The sequence below is a fragment of the Hypanus sabinus genome, chromosome 8 (genome assembly GCF_030144855.1).
Source record: "Hypanus sabinus isolate sHypSab1 chromosome 8, sHypSab1.hap1, whole genome shotgun sequence".
Classification (NCBI taxonomy): domain Eukaryota; kingdom Metazoa; phylum Chordata; class Chondrichthyes; order Myliobatiformes; family Dasyatidae; genus Hypanus; species Hypanus sabinus.
The window spans coordinates 168,981,498-168,997,526 of NC_082713.1; the positions used below are offsets into that span (position 1 = coordinate 168,981,498).

Consider the following 16,029-nt stretch of genomic DNA (forward strand, 5'->3'; position numbering starts at 1 on the left):
AGGGGACAACTTCATTCAACTGCACTCGCGACATCACTGAAATGTTCTCACAATCTATGGACTCACTTTCAAGGACTCTTCATCTCATGGTCTCAGTAGTTATTGTTTATTTATTATTATTATTTTATATTTGTAGTTTGTTGTCTTTTGTGCTCTGATTGTCCGCCCTTTTTGGTGCAGTCTGTCATTGATTCTATTATGGTTTTTGGACTTATTGAGAATGCCTGCAAGGAAATGTATTTCAGGGTTGTATATGGTGACTTATGTGTACATTGATAATATATTTACTCTGAACTTTGAACTTTCTCAGGAGACTAACAAAGTTTGGCATTACTCTGTCCACCCTCAGGAGTTTTATTGATGCACCACAGAGAGCATCCAACCTAGGTGCACCATAACTTGGTATGGCAACTGCTCTGCCCTTGACCACAGAAACTGCAGAGAGTTGAGGATACAGCTCTACACATCATGGAAGCTAGCCTCCTCTCCTTGGACCCTGCCTATACTTCTCACTGTCTTGGTAAAGCAGCCAGCATAGTCAAAAACCCCATCCAGCTTGGATATTCCCTCTTCTCCGTCCTCCCAGTGGGAAGAAGATACAAAAGCCTAAAAGCACGTACCACCAGGCTCTAGGATGACATCTATCCCACTTGACCTCACAATCTACCTCATTATGATCTTGCATTTTACTCTCGACCTGCACTGCACTTTCTCTGTAACTGTAACACTTTATTCTGAATTCTGTTATTGCTTTCCATTGTACATCTCAAAGCACTGTTGCGATGAAACAAAGTTTTTACTGTTCCTGTGACAATAATGAACCAGTTTACCAATTTTACACAGAAGGGAGCAGTTTGCTCGATGCACCCACACAGTTTTAACAATTTAATCTTTCATAGGACGCAGGTAATTTGTTTTTAATTGTCTCGGCTACCTTTGAGAAAGAGGCCGTGAGACATCTTCTCGATAATGAACAAAGAACAAATGCTGGAAGAACTCAACAGGTCAGGTAGCATCTGTGAAGGGAGAGGAAATGGTGATGCTTTAGGTCAAAACTCTGCATCTGTGCAGAGAAGTGGTTTACCAGGTTGTTTCAACAAATAAACTACTGGAGGAACTCAGTGAGTCAAACAGCATCTGTAGGTGGAGATGAAGTCCATTCCACATCAACAATTCCTTCTCCCCTCCTGCAGTTCGTGTCTGATCCAATGAGTTCAGCCAACATATTGTGTGTTGTCCAGATCCCAGCATCTGTGGTCTCTTGTGTCTCCACCATACTAGTCTGGTTCAGGGAGCAGTGAAGAGTTAATCATGTTACATGTGTCAGGTGGCACAGACTGGACAGTGACTCTGAACATTCCCAAAGGACATTCATCAAGTAAACACGATAGATGATAGCAATGTTTCCAACATTGATGCAATCACAAAGTACTTCATTAGAACTTTGAGGAGATTTGGTATATCACCAAAGAGTCTTTCAAGTTTCTACAGCTGTAAGTACAGATCATTCAGACAGGCTGCATCGCTTCCTGGTATGAACAGTCCAACACGCAGGATCACAAGAGATGGAGATTGTTGTAGACACAGCCATCTCCATCACAGGCATAACCCTCCCCACCAATGAGGACATCCTCAAGAAGGCAGCATCCATCATTAAGGATCCTCACCATCCAGGGCATGCCCTCTTCTCATTGCTACCACTGGGGTGGAAGTACAGGAACCTGAAGACTCATATTTAATGGTTTAAGAACAGCTCCTTCCTCTCTGCCATCAGATTTCTGAACAGTCCACGTACACTACCTCACTACCCCTGTTCACTTACTTTGTAATTAGTAATAACTTTTATTTCTTTGCACTGCACTACTGCTGCAAAATGACAAATTTCACATCACATAAGACAATGGTAATATACCCTTTTCTGTTAAGCTCAGAATCAGAACCAGGTATATTACCACTCACACATGACCATTGAGCATATCTATAAGCAGCACTGTTGCAGGAAAACAGCATCCATCACCAAGGACTCCCACCATCCAGGCTATACTCTCTTCTCATTGCTGCCATCAGGAAGGAGGTACAGGAACCTTATGTCCCACAGCACCAGGTTCAGGAACAATTATTATCCCTCAACCATCAGGCTCCTGAGCCAGTGTGGACAACCTCATGATCCTACCACTGAACTGATTCCACAACCTAGCAACTAATTTCCAAGGATTCCACAATGCATGTTCTCAATATTATTTATTACTTATTTATCTATTATTATTATTTTGTTTTTCTTTTTGTATATGCATAATTTGTTGTTTTTTCCACATTGGTTGTCTGTCTTTGTTCGTGTGTAGTTTTTCATTGATTCTACGGTGTTTCCTTGTATTTACTGTGAATGCCTGCAAGAAAATGAATCTATGGGTGACATATACGGTATGTATTTTGATAATAAGTTTACTTTGAACTTTGATATTTGATTCATTCCAGGTTAATTTGATCTAATTCCATTAATCTTTTTAATTTCCACATCGGGTATGAATTTGTATCCCTGGATTATTACTCTAAGCCTCTGGATCATGAATTAAAGTCCCTCTTTCTCTGTCGGAATTGTGCAGGGATTTTTTTTCACTTCACACTGCTGTTCTCCTCAGCTCCAAGCATCTGGTCAGTGTGTCTCAGAGACGACCTTCACCCACAAACTCTGCACCACTTTCTGAAGAGTCCTTCATTGTGATTTTGCTCCCTGACTAGAAAGCAGCTTAGTGTGCCGATATGACACCACTCCCCCTCCCGTCCCACCCACCCCCTCCACCCAGTCATCGGAATCAAAGGCCATTTCTGATTGGAGGTTGCACAGCATTGGTATTGAGGACACAAAAGATGAATGAGAGCGGAGAAGATCCCCGACCAACCTCTGTGAGCTCTGCAAAATGTGCTGTGACCCACATACTTTGCCTGTGTACAGACAATGGGCACACCAGCCACAGGCAACATATTGCAAAGGAAAAGCCCTTCCCTCACAGTGATTGGGGAGGCTGCAATACATCATTCTGTTAGCTCCAGGAGGCGACAGAACTGCTGTCCATCCAACCTGCAAACAATGGGCTCCGACAGATAGACAGGCTATAAAGAAAGTAGATCTTGGAAGCGTTGCAGACTGAATCACTGCTGCAGAAATGTGTGAGAATTTTGATCTGATTCCTTTTGGAGAGATGAGTATGCTAGAGGGACACACACGCATCACTAATACGCTTATAGCTGCTGGGGGGGAGCAGGAAAGATGGAGTGAAATAGACATAGCAACAGTGAGAGGAAGATGAAGAGTGATTACTGTGATATAGATGGAGAGTGATAGAGAAAAAGAGAGAGAGAGAGATGGAAAGTGACAGAAAGAAAGAGAAATAGAGAGAAAGTTATAGATTAAGCAATTCAAAATACATTTATTATCAAAATATGTATATAGTATACAATCCTGAGATTCATCTTCTCTACAGACAGCCACGAAACAAAGAAACACCATGGATCCTGTTTAAAGAAAATTCACCAACACCACCCCCACCCCACCATGCACAAAAAAAGCAAATCGTGCAAATGGCAACAATAAAAAGAACGAGCAATAAATACAGAATATAAAAACACAAAATCAAAAGAGTACAGGCTCAGTGTCTGCAGGTCACCCAGATTCAAAACCACCCAAAATAGTGACAAAAAAAGGAGTCACCAGAAATCAGAAACACATCATAATGTGAACTACAGAATCCAGTCCACAAAACCATGTCCAGTAACCCTTGCCCAAGAGCCAGAACTCTGGCACCATCCTCCGACAGATAGAGTGATAAAGAGAGGTAGAGAACAATAGTAAGAGAAAGAAAAAGTTAAGAGAAAGATATGGAAAAAGTTAGTCTGACAGAAAAATGGAGAGAGTGAGAGAGAGAGAGCGAGAGGTGTGCTGCATTGGATAGGAAGGTTCTAGAACAGGTAGTCAAAACTGCCCAATGCATCACTGGCACCAGTCTACCGATTATCAAGGACATATATAGAGAAGGGTGGCAGAAAAGGGCCAGTAACCTCATGAAGGATCCCACCCACCCTGCTTATGGACAATTTGTCCCACTCTCAGCAAGGAGAAGCTACGTAGCTTCCACGGCAGGACCACCTGACTTGAAAACAGTTACTTTCCCCAAGCAGAAAGGCTGATAAACACCTCCACCCACTAACCTAATCCTCCAAATCCTCACCACTATTTTATCATTTCCCGTTTGAGTCACTATATGTACTCCTGTGCTCTGTGGCACTTTATGGACATACAATCAGTCTGTGTATATAAGCTATCTTATGTATTTATATTTATTGTGATTACTATTATTATTGTTGTTTTGTGCTGCATTGGATCCAGAGTAACAGTTATTTTGTTCACTTTTACACTTGTGTACTGAGAATGACATTGAACAATCTTGAATCTTGAACCTTGAAAAGATTCTGTAGATGCTGGAAATCTTGAGAAACACATACAAAATGCTGGATGAACTCAAAGGTCGGGAAGTATGTAAGAAGGAGAATAAACAGTCAATATCTTAGCCTGAAACGTAGGATGTTTATTCCCCTCCAGTGATGCTTCCTAATCTGTTGAGTTTGTCCAGCATTCTGAGTTCATGGTCCACTCCTCTCTGCAACCTCTCATGTTCCTCTGGATTTGATCTGCCATGCTTGAGTTTGGTTTTGGATTGGGATTTGGGTTTGGTTTTGGATTTAGTTTTGGGAGTGGGTTTGGTTTTGGGTTGGGATTTGGGTTTGGTTTTGGATTGGGATTTGGGTTTGGATTTGGATTGGGATTTGGGTTTAGTTTTGGATTGTGATTTGGGTTTGGGTTTGGTTTTGGATTTAGTTTTGGTTTGGGATTGGGATTTGGGTTTGCATTTGGATTGGGATTTGGGTTTGGGTTTGGTTTTGGATTGGGATTTGGGTTTGGATTTGGATTGGGATTTGGGTTTGGGTTTGGTTGCTTCATACTCTAACTTGTGTTGCTGTTTTCTATCTTTCAGCACATTATAGGCACAGGTACCCAGCCAAATCGTTTTGCCACTTGCAGTTTAAACGAAGCTCAAAACCTCAGCCAAAATCACCCCCAGCAAGTGAGAAGTCATCAGGAGAAGATGAGGAAAGGACACTTGGTACCCTCTGGAATACTCTAGCTGGAAGTAGTGAGCAGAAACCAGCTGAGGAGTCAGATGCAAACAGAGGGTGTGAACACAATGAGGAGTTCTGGAGTGAATCAGAATGGAAAGGTCCAGGGATGGATGAAGTGGACGTTCTGAGACAGAGCTTCAGTACCCTTCAGTTGGGATCGGAGAGCACATCAGCCCAAGGCAGAGAGCAGGCTTTGAATGTGAGCAGGCAGGGGTTTGAGTTCAACCTTGACAGAGACAACGATGAGACAGGTAATGTTATTGTTTGACTCACCACTCAATGCCTATTGTGTGACTAATATTTGTCTTTCAGAAGGATCGCAAGATTTGTCAAAGAGTCATAGTCACACAGGAATGGGCCATGCTGACCAGGAAGCTTTTCTGAGCCAGCCCCATTTGCCAGCACCTGTTTCCTCACCATCTAAACCTTTCTCAACCTGGAAGCTGTTTACATATCTTTAAAATATTGCTACTGTACCAGTGGGGTGGCAGGGTGGAGATAAGACTCTACTGAAGGAGGTGTAAGGTGCTCCGTCCCTCCGCTAGCCTGCAGGTCTCCCTTGGGCAAGGTGTAGCATCTGATCAGCCCCCTGATCAGGGTCACATGAAGCCACAGGAGTGGGTGGTGGATGGTCGTATGAGCAGCTGGTACATATCACAAGTCCTGGTTATGCGACCACTGACACCAGGCAGACAATCTCTGAAGAGTATTGATAATGGCTGGGGTCACCCGTCTTGTAAAGACACTGTCCAAAAGAAGACAATGGCAAACCACTTCGATAGAAGAATTTGCCGAGAACAATCATGGCCAAAGACCATAACTGCCCACGTCATAAGACCCAGAGCATAATGATGATGATGAGGATTGTACCAGCCTCTACCGCTTCCTCCACCAGCTTGTTCTACGTACCCATCTCATCAGGTTCATCCTGTCTCACCTTACATTAATGGCCTCTAGTTTTATACTTCTGAAACATAGGGAAAAGAATGTCAAAACTTTCCATGACCCAGTTTAGGATTTTAATTTCTGGATGATAGAGACATAGAGCACTATAGCACAGAAACAGGCCATCTCTACATTTTATGTAAAATTTGTATATATTATATTTAATTTATGATTTATATGTTTAATATATATCATAATTTATAGAATATAGAACATAGAAATTTACAGAACATTACAGGCCTCTTGGCCTATAACGTTGTGCCAACCATGTAACCTACTCTACAAACTAGAACTTTTCTAAGCTCCATGTACTTATCTAAGAGGCTTTTAATAGACCCTATTGTATCCACTGCTGGCAGTGCATTCCACGCACCCACCACTCTCTGTGTGAAAAGCTTACCCCTGACATCCCCTCAGTATCTACTTCCAAGCACCTTCAAACTGTGTCCTCTCGTGCTAGCCTTTTCAGCCCTGGGAAAGCCTCTGACTATCCACACGATCAATGCCTCTCATTGTCTTATACACCTCTATCAGTCACCTCTCATCCTCTGTCGCTCCAAGGAGAAAAGGCCAAGTTCACTCTACCTATTCTCGTAAGGTATGCCCTCCAATCCAGGCAACATCCTTGTAAATCTCCTCTGCACTCTCTCTATATTATTCATATCCTTCCTGTAGTGAGGTGATCAGAACCGAACACATTACTCCAAGTGGGGTCATATAGTTGTAGCATTACCTCACGGCTCTTGAACTCAATCGCATGGCTGATGAAGGCCATCACACCATACGTCTTCTTAACAACACTATCAACCTGTGCAGCAGCTTTGAGTGTCCTATGGACATGGACTCCAAAATCTCTCAGATCCTCCACACTGCCAAGAATCTTACCATTAGTAATATATCCTGCTTCATATTTGACCTACCAAAATGAACCACTTCACAATTACCTGGGTTGAAGTCCATCTGCCATTTCTCAGCACAGTTCTGCATCCTATGGATGTCCTGCTGTAACCTCTGACAACCTTTCAGACTATCCACAACAACCTCAACCTTTGTGTCATCAGCAAACTTATTAACCCACCCTTCTACTTCTTCATCCAGGTCATTTATAAAAATCACAAAGATGAGGGGTCCCAGAACAGATCTCCATGGAACAACGTTGGTCACCAACCTTCATGCAGAATATGAACCATCTACAACCACCCTTTGACTTCTGTGGGCAAGCCATTTCTGGATCCACAAAGCAAGGTCTCCATGGATCCCAAGCCTCCTTACTTTCTGAAGGAGCCTTGTATGGGGAACCTCATCTAATGCCTTACTGATATACACTATATCCACTGCTCTACCTTCATCAATGTATTTTATTGCATCCTCAAAGAATTCAATCAGGCTCATAAGGCACGACCTGCCCTTGACAAAGCCGTGTTGACTATCCCTAATCAGATTATACCTGTCCAAATGCTCATAAATCCTGCCTCTCAGGATCTTCTCCAACAACTTGCCCACCACTCAACTCAGACTCAATGGTCTATAATTCCCTACTCCCTTTCTTGAACAACATTTGCAACCCTCCAGTCCTCCAGTACTTCTCCCATCCCAATGATGCAAAGATCATTGCAAGAGGCTCAGAAATCTGCTCCCTCACTTCCCACAGTTATCTCATCCAGTCCCAGTGACTTACCTAACTTAATGCTTTTCAAAAGCTCCAGTACATCCTCTTTCTTTCAGTCCACTGTAAGTCTTCCCTACAATAGCCGAGGTCCTTTTCCCTGGTGAATACTGAAGCAAAGTATTCATTAAGTACCTCCGCTACCTGTTCCAAATCCATGCACACGTTTCCACCCTCACAGCTGATAGCTGATTGGTCCTATTCTCACACGTCTCATCCTCTTGTTCTTCACATACTTGTAGAATGCCTTTGGGTTTTCCTTAATCCTGCTCGCCATGGCCCTCTCATGCTGGGTTCTGTTCATTATGTTATGGTAAGCTTACAGAGAAGAGGAGTGAGAGGAGGGCAACGAAGTCAGAAGGGTAAGCGGGACAGGGAGGAAGAGAAAGTGCCTATAGTTCATAAAGATCAATCCTTCGCACGGTACATTGAGGTACAAAATGAAACAGTAACTGAATATAGAATAAAGTGTAACAGTCGCAGAGAAATTGCTGTGCCGATAGGCGAGGTCATAACAGGGTAGATTGTGAGGTTAACCTGATGGCATGGACATCAATTTCTGTAACTTCCAGCAATTACACCCCCTTCACTGCTTCTTCTCTCATACCCCATTCTGGCTCAGCTCTCACCCATTCTCTTCCCCAGCTGCCTATCACCTCCCTCTGGTCACCCTCCTACTTCCCTTTCTCCCATAGTCCATTGTCCTCTCCCGTCAGACTCCTCTGTCTTCAGCCCTCACCTCTTCCACCAATCCCCACCACCCCAGCTTCTCACTTCATTCCCCTCTCCTGGCCTCACCTAACACCGGCCAGCTTGTACAGTATTCCTTCCCTCCACACCCACTTTCTTATTCTGGCTTCGGTCCCCTTCCTTTCTAGTCCTGACGAATGCTCTCAGCCTGAAACATCGACTGTTTATTCCCCTGCTTGGATGATGGCTGAATCCCTGCAGCAATTTGTGTGTGTTGTTCAAGATCCTGGCATCTACAGAATCTGTCAAGAGTCCATTTTATTGCATGAGATGTACAAAACTTTTCTACTAGATATAAACTTTTCATACTAGTCTTTCCCTATACGTGCACAGGTGTAGGTGTGTTTGATGGCTCTGGGCTTGTACTTGCTACAGTTTAGAATGAGAGGGGATCTCACTGAAACCAGGGGGCAGAAAAGAGGGATGCCCATTTAGAACAGAGATGAGGAGGAATTTCTTCAGTCAGAAGTGCTGAATCTGTGGAATTCATTGCCATAGATGGGAATGTATGGGAGAGTGAGGAGATAATCGATCAGAGTTACAGGGAAGTAGTCACCCTGAAGTTGAAGGAGGTGAGTAGCTACGTAACTGTCAGGGGTAATGAAAATGTAAATAGGCAGTTAGAGCAGAGCACCCCTGTGGCCTCCTGACCACTTTGGATACTGCTGTGGGGAATGATCTTCCAGGGGAATGCTACTGAGATTGAGTTACTGGCACTGAGCATGGGTCCATGGTGCAAAAGAGAAAGAGGGAGAAGAGGAGAGCAGTAGTGATAGGGGGCTCAGTAGTTAGAGGAACAGCCAGAAGATTCTGTGGACATGAACTGGACACGCAAATGGTATGTTGCCTCGCTGGTACCAGAGTCAGGAATGGCTTTGTTGCCAAGTTTGCAGATGATATAAAGATTGGTGGAAGTGTTGAGGAAACAGGTAGGATGCAGAAGGACTTAGACAGATTAGGGGAAAGGGCAAGAATGTGGCAAATGAAGTACAATGTTGGAAAATGTATGGTCAAGCACTTTGGTAGTAGAAACAAATGTGCAGACTATTTTCTAACAGGGAAAAATTGCAAAACTCTGAGATGCGGAGGGACTTGGGAGTCATTGTGCAGAACACCCTAGAGGTTAACTTGGAGGTTGGGTTGGTGGTAAGGAAGGCAAATGCAATGTTCGTATTCATTTCAAGAGGTCTAGAATAAAGAGCAGAGACTTGATGCTAAGGCTTTATGAGGCATTGGTGAGGCCTCACCTTGAGTATTGTGAACAAGTTTTGGGCTCCTCATTTAAGAAATGATGTGCTGGCATTGGAGAGGGTTCAGAGAGGTATATAAGGATGATTCTGGGAATGAAAGGATTATCATACAAGGAACATTTGATGGCTCTGGATCTGTACTTGCTGGAATTTAGAAGGATAAGGGGGGTCTCATTGGAACCTTCCGAATGTTGAAAGGCCTAGACGGAGTAGACGTGGAAAGGATGTTTCCCATGGTGGGAGAGTCTAGGACAAGAGGGTACACCCTCGGGATAGCTGGGTGTCCATTTAAAACAGAGATGTGGAGAAATTTGTTTAACCAGAGCATGGTGAATTTGTGGAATTTATTATGACATGCAGCTGTGGAGACCCAGAAATGTGGGTGTATTTAAGGTAGAGCTTGATCGGTTCTTGATTAGACGTGGTATTAAAGGTCACAGGGAGAAGGTTGAGGTGTGGTGCTGAGAAGGGGAAAAAAGGATCAGTCATGATTGAATGGCGGAGCAGACTTGATGGGCCAAATGGTCTAATTCTGCTCCTAAATCTTATGGTCTTACAGTCTTATGGAATTGGGCATATTTAAAGCAGAATTTGATAGATTCTTAATTAGTAAGGGCATCAAAGATTATGGGGAGTAGGCAGGAGAAAGGGTTGAGAGGGATAATAAATCTACCCTGATGGAATGGCAGAGCAGACTTGATGGGCCAAATAGCCTAATTCCACTACTATATCTTATGGTCTTACACGATAATAAACTTGACTTGGGTTAACTTCTCACAACGTTCCCCTTGCCTCCCAAGCTGCTGAAACCTGGGACAGACCCACGAACTCAAGGACCGGCAGCAGCACCGACCTCTCTCAACTCCGATGTTCCTCCATCTCCTGGGACAGCCGGGTTTCAACTGGCTCCACAGTGCCAGGAGGGAGCATTGCCCCATCTGAGACCCACCTTCGCAATACCTCTCGGCTGGTGACGAGTGGCCTCTATCATAGCTTTGTGAGCTTGGGTCAGACCGCACGTGATGGACACTGCACTGGTGATCTGCTCAGAGAATCATCCTCTGCAGCAAGTCAGTCCCCCATGGAGAGAAACCCATCGTTTGTGGAAATCTGGCATGACCGGCTTCTGAACCACTGGCCTGTTCTCCCTCCAATTTCACCACAGACAGGTTTGTCTGAAGAGTCTTTGACCTGAAACGTTAACTTTGCTTATCTTCCCACAGATGCTGCTTGTCCTTTGAGGTATTTTCAGCATTGTCTGTAGTAACAGATACAAAACACTGGCGGAACTCAGCTGGTCAAGCAACATCTGTGGAGAAGAATAAACAGTCGGCATTTTGGGCTGAGACCTTTTCTCAGGACACTGGCAATGTCTTTTGATTTCCTGCGTTTTTTAAAAAAAAATTGTACTTGTTGTTTGCAGGGAGGGGAATTGAATTAGAACAAACTTAAGTTTCATTACTTTCAACCATACATACAAACAGACAAATGAAACAGCACTCCTCTGGCCAAGGTGCAAAATACATTACCAGCAGCGTACTGCTCACTGCACATAGCACTAATAGCACATATGGTTACAATTTCAGAAAAACAAAGAGAAAAAATAATGTCTCCCAAGTCCCTGAGTGGTATGACAGTGGAATAGATGGTAAGTTGTCATAGTCCAGCCTTATCTTGCACCTAGCAAGCACTGGAGAGTAGTACGGAGTGAACACTGGAGGGCAACAGTAACGAGAAGAGCTGTACCACAACCCAATAGATTCTAGCATGCTCCACAGAGTCCTCTCCCACACTCACCTGGCTGGACGCAACAAGCAACACCATGGCCTCGGCCTAGTCCTCATCACAACCGAAGCAGCACAGCTCTCCCACCGTCGGTATCACCAATGAACTTGCAGTGTTGTATGTTACCAATGTCCAACTGGGTCTTGTAAACACAATAACAATGTCCAAAAAAGTCACTGGCTCACCAGAAGGAGATCAGAAATGAGGACGTGCACAGAGAGGGGCAGGACATCGGTGGGTGTTATAGTTTGCCAGTGCCTCAGCCTGCAGTACAGGAGCCCCATTCATTGTCATAACAGAGACCTGAGGGACAATTTTCTCACACAGCGTGGTGAGTGTATGCCGGAGGAAGTTGTTTAGGCAGATAGACAGATAACATTTAAAAGATACAAGGACATGTACACATACATGGAGAAAGGGATATGGGCTAAACACGGGCTAATGGGACTAGTTAGATTAATTAGATTCATGCTTTGGCTGGTATGGATAGATGGGCTGAATGTTCTGTGTCCATGCTATATGACCTATATGAATTTGTGCCTGAATCATTTTAATCACATCCATAGGCTGTGTGGAGGTGGGTGGAGGAGGAGGCATGTTCCAAATAAAACTCCTGGAACATTACATGCAGCAGACTCAATTTTCAATCACAAAGTAAGAACTCGTTACATTTATGTTAGGGCAAATGTGGTCATTGCTGATACTTTGACTGAAGGTGAACTTCACCTGTCAAATGTGCCCTAATTCAACGATGGGATGCAATTGTGTGTGGAGCTACAAAGAACAGTACAGCTTTGGAACATTACCACAAAGTTGTATTGAACTAATTAACCAACTACCATCTGTCTGGATATGGTCCATATCCCTCCATTCTCTGACATCTGTGCCTATCTATAAGCCTTTTAAAACTCTCTGTTAATTCTGCCTTGAACACCATTCCTGGTAGCGCATTCCAGGCCCTCACACAAAAAAGAACTTGCTCTACACATCGTAGAGAACATAGAACAGTGCAGCTCACATAGTTGCGCCAACTAACTAAAAAATAAATTAAAAATACGCAAAAACTAATCGCCCCTACCTGCACAATGTCCACTTCCCCATCATCTTTATATTCATGTGTCTATCTAAATGTCTCTTAAAAGCCTCTATTGTGTTTGCCTCTACCACCACACCAGGCAGCTCATTCCAAGCATCCACCACTCTCTGAGTAAAAACTTACCCCTCACATCCCCTTTGAATCTACCTCCTCTCACCTTTAATGCATGCTCTCTGGTATTAGACATTTCAACTCTGGGAAACAGATAGTCCTGTCTACTCTATCTATGCCTCTCATAATCTTATATATAACCATATAGCAATTACAGCATGGAAACAGGGCATCTCGGCCCTTCTAGTCCGTGCCGAACACTTATTCTCACCTAGTCCCACTGGCCCGCACTCAGCCCATAACCCTCCATTTCTGTCCATATACCTATCCAATTTTACTTTAAATGACAATTCCGAACCTGCCTCTACCACTTCTACTGGAAGCTCGCTTCACACAGCTACCCCTCTCTGAGCAAAGAAATTCTCCCTCATGTTACCCTTAAATTTTTGCCCCCTAACTCTCAACTCATGTCCACTTGTTTGAATCTCCCCTACTCTCAATGGAAAAAGCCCATCCACATCAACTCTATCTATTCCCATCATTATTTTAAATACCTCTATCAAGTTCCCCCTCAACCTTCTATGCTCCAAAGAATAAAGGCCTAACTTGTTCAACCTTTCCCTGTAACTTAGGTGCTGAAACCCAGGTAACATTCTAGTAAATTTTCGCTGTACTCTCTCTATTTTGTTGATATCTTTCCTACAATTCGGTGACCAGAACTGTACACAGTACTCCAAATTCGGCTTACCAATGCCTTGTACAATTTTAACATTACATCCCAACTCCTATACTCAATGCTCTGATTTTAAAGGCCAGCATACCAAAAGCTTTCTTCACCACCCTATCCACATGAGATTCCCCCTTCAGGGAGCTGTACACCATTATTCCTAGATCATTCTGTTCTACTGCATTCTTCAATGCCCTACCATTTACCATGTATGTCCTATTTGGATTATTCCTACCAAATGTAGCACCTCACATTTATCAGCATTAAACTCCATCTGCCATCGTTCAGCTCACTCTTCTAACTGGCCTAAATCTCTCTGCAAACTTTGAAAACCTACTTCATTATCCACGATGCCACCTAACTTAGTATCATCTGCATACTTACTAATCCAATTTACCACCTCATCATCCAGATCATTAATGTATATGACAAACAACATTGGACCCAGTACAGATCCTTGAGACATACCACTAGTTACCGGCCTCCAACCTGACAAACAGTTATCCACCTCTACTCTCTGGCATCTCCCATCTAGCCACTGTTGAATCCATATAAACTTCCATCAGATCTCACCTCAGCCTCTGCTGCTCCAGAGAAAGCAACCCAAGTTTGTCCAATCTCTTGTTGTTCCATATGCACTCTAAACCAGGCAACATCCTGGTGAAACTCTTCCGCATCCTTTGCAAAGCCTTCATGTCCTTCCTGTAATGGGGCGACCACAACTGTCTGCAACATTCCAGATGTGACCTAACCAGAATCTTATAAACTGACTGAGTACTTTGAACAACATATACAAGGTCAGACAGCATCAATTTAAAGGAATAAACAGTTGATGTTTCGGGTCATGACCCTGCGACAGGATTGGACTTCATTAGAATACCAGGATACAGCTAGCATTTGTTAATGTTGACACTGTGTTCATCACTACCAAAATCAGAATCAGTTAATACACCGGTATATTTTGTGAAATTTTTCATTTTACGGCAGGAGAGTATTGCTATACATATGAATAAAAACTATAAATTACAATAAAAAGTATATTTACAAAATTAAATTTAATAAGTAGTGCAAAAGTATTGAAGTAGATGCATTGGTTCATGGTCCATTTTGAGTGTGTGTCCTTAGGCTCCTGTACCTCCTCCTTGATAGTAGGAATGAGAAGGGATCATGTCCTGTATGATGGGGGGTCCTTAATTTTGAGGCATTGCCTTTTAAAGACATCCTCAGTGCTGGGAAGACTAGTGCCAGTGATGGGGCCGGCTGAGCTTGGAACTTTCTGCAGCTTCTTCAGTTCTTGTTCAGTCGGCCCTTCGTACCAGATGGAGACACAGCCAGTTAAAATAAAATATTTTTTTAACATGTTCTGTTCCTCGTTGGTTTAAAATTATAAAGGCATCCTGATTTTTTTCTGATGAACTCCAATCCTGATGAAGGGTCTCAGCCCAAAATGTTGACTGTTTATTCCTCTCCATAGTTGTGTGTGTGTGTGTGTGTGTGTGTGTGTGTGTGTGTGTGTGTGTGTGTGTGTGTGTGTGTGTGTGTGTGTGTGTATGTGTGTGTGTGTGTGTGTTGCTCAAGATTTCCAGTATCTGCATAATCTCTTGAGTTTATGGGCATTTTGAAATTCCTTTGATTTTATATAAAGCATCTGCTTTGTGCACTTTGGGGGTGGCGTGGTAGTGTAGCAGTTAGCATAATGATGTTTTTCACTGCAAGTTTCTAATTTTGTTGTACTTTTTGACAAATAAAGCTAATCTTCAACCTTTGTTTTGAACTCACTTATGTGAGGTCAGAAATCAGTAACAGACACAGGGTGGCCCTTTCTCTAAATGCCCTGGCCCTGCTGAGACTTATAGATGGACAATTCTATTATGGCTGTTCGACTTGCCTTTCAGAACTCTGTTCCAGGACAAAACAATCACTGGCTGACCCACTTTAACCCTTCGTAGCATCATCGTCAAAGTGCAATTGTCCTTGACAATGAAGGAGATCCTCTCATTGTCCAGCTCCTCCTTTGATACTCTGGGCCCAAGTCAACAGGCTTTTAAATGGCTACAGGAAAAGACAAAGTGGCTTGCTGTTTCCAAACGACTTCACTTGAACGTCCCTTTCACTGCTCTCAGTGTTTGGGGTAATGTGTTCAGACTGAAGATGATGGGGAAGCTGACAGGCACAATATGCTTTGAAGTGTCTTGTCAAATAATTCCTTCCATGCTAATTGTCCTAGGAAACTAGAAGTAGCCTGGTCTGAGTGTTTCTCTGTCTTGCTGAGAGAAAAATAAGAATGTAAATGAGCCTGGCTCAGCATTCTGGCATTATGGACAATGAGATGGCTACTGTCCAGGACACTGTGGAGAATGAGACCATAAGACATAGGAGAAGACTTAGGCTATTCGGCCCATCAAGTCTGCTGTGCCATTCCATCATGGCTGATTTATTATCTCTCTCAACCCCATTCTTCTTCCTTCTCCCTGTAACCTTTGCCGCCCTTACTAATCAAGAACCTATCAACCTTGGCTTTAAATATACTTCCTGACATGGCCTCCACATCTGTCTGTGGCCCCCTGCCAGTCTGCCAATCTTC

The 16,029-nt window shown here is 43.4% G+C and overlaps 1 protein-coding gene across 18 annotated transcripts in view; it reads left to right on the top strand.

Moving 5' to 3' along the window:
- The window catches only part of LOC132398701 (uncharacterized), a 173,400-nt gene that overhangs the window by 45,254 nt on the left and 112,117 nt on the right, over nucleotides 1-16,029 (top strand). For 16 of the 18 annotated variants that reach the window (XM_059978497.1, XM_059978493.1, XM_059978494.1 and 13 more), the window contains 2 exons: nucleotides 5,031-5,426; nucleotides 10,587-10,955. In XM_059978497.1, the coding sequence (XP_059834480.1) occupies nucleotides 5,031-5,426; nucleotides 10,587-10,955 (765 nt within the window). Of the gene's footprint in view, nucleotides 1-2,342; nucleotides 2,422-5,030; nucleotides 5,427-10,586; nucleotides 10,956-16,029 lie in introns of all 18 variants that reach the window. The other 2 variants (XM_059978509.1, XM_059978507.1) reach the window with 2 other exon arrangements.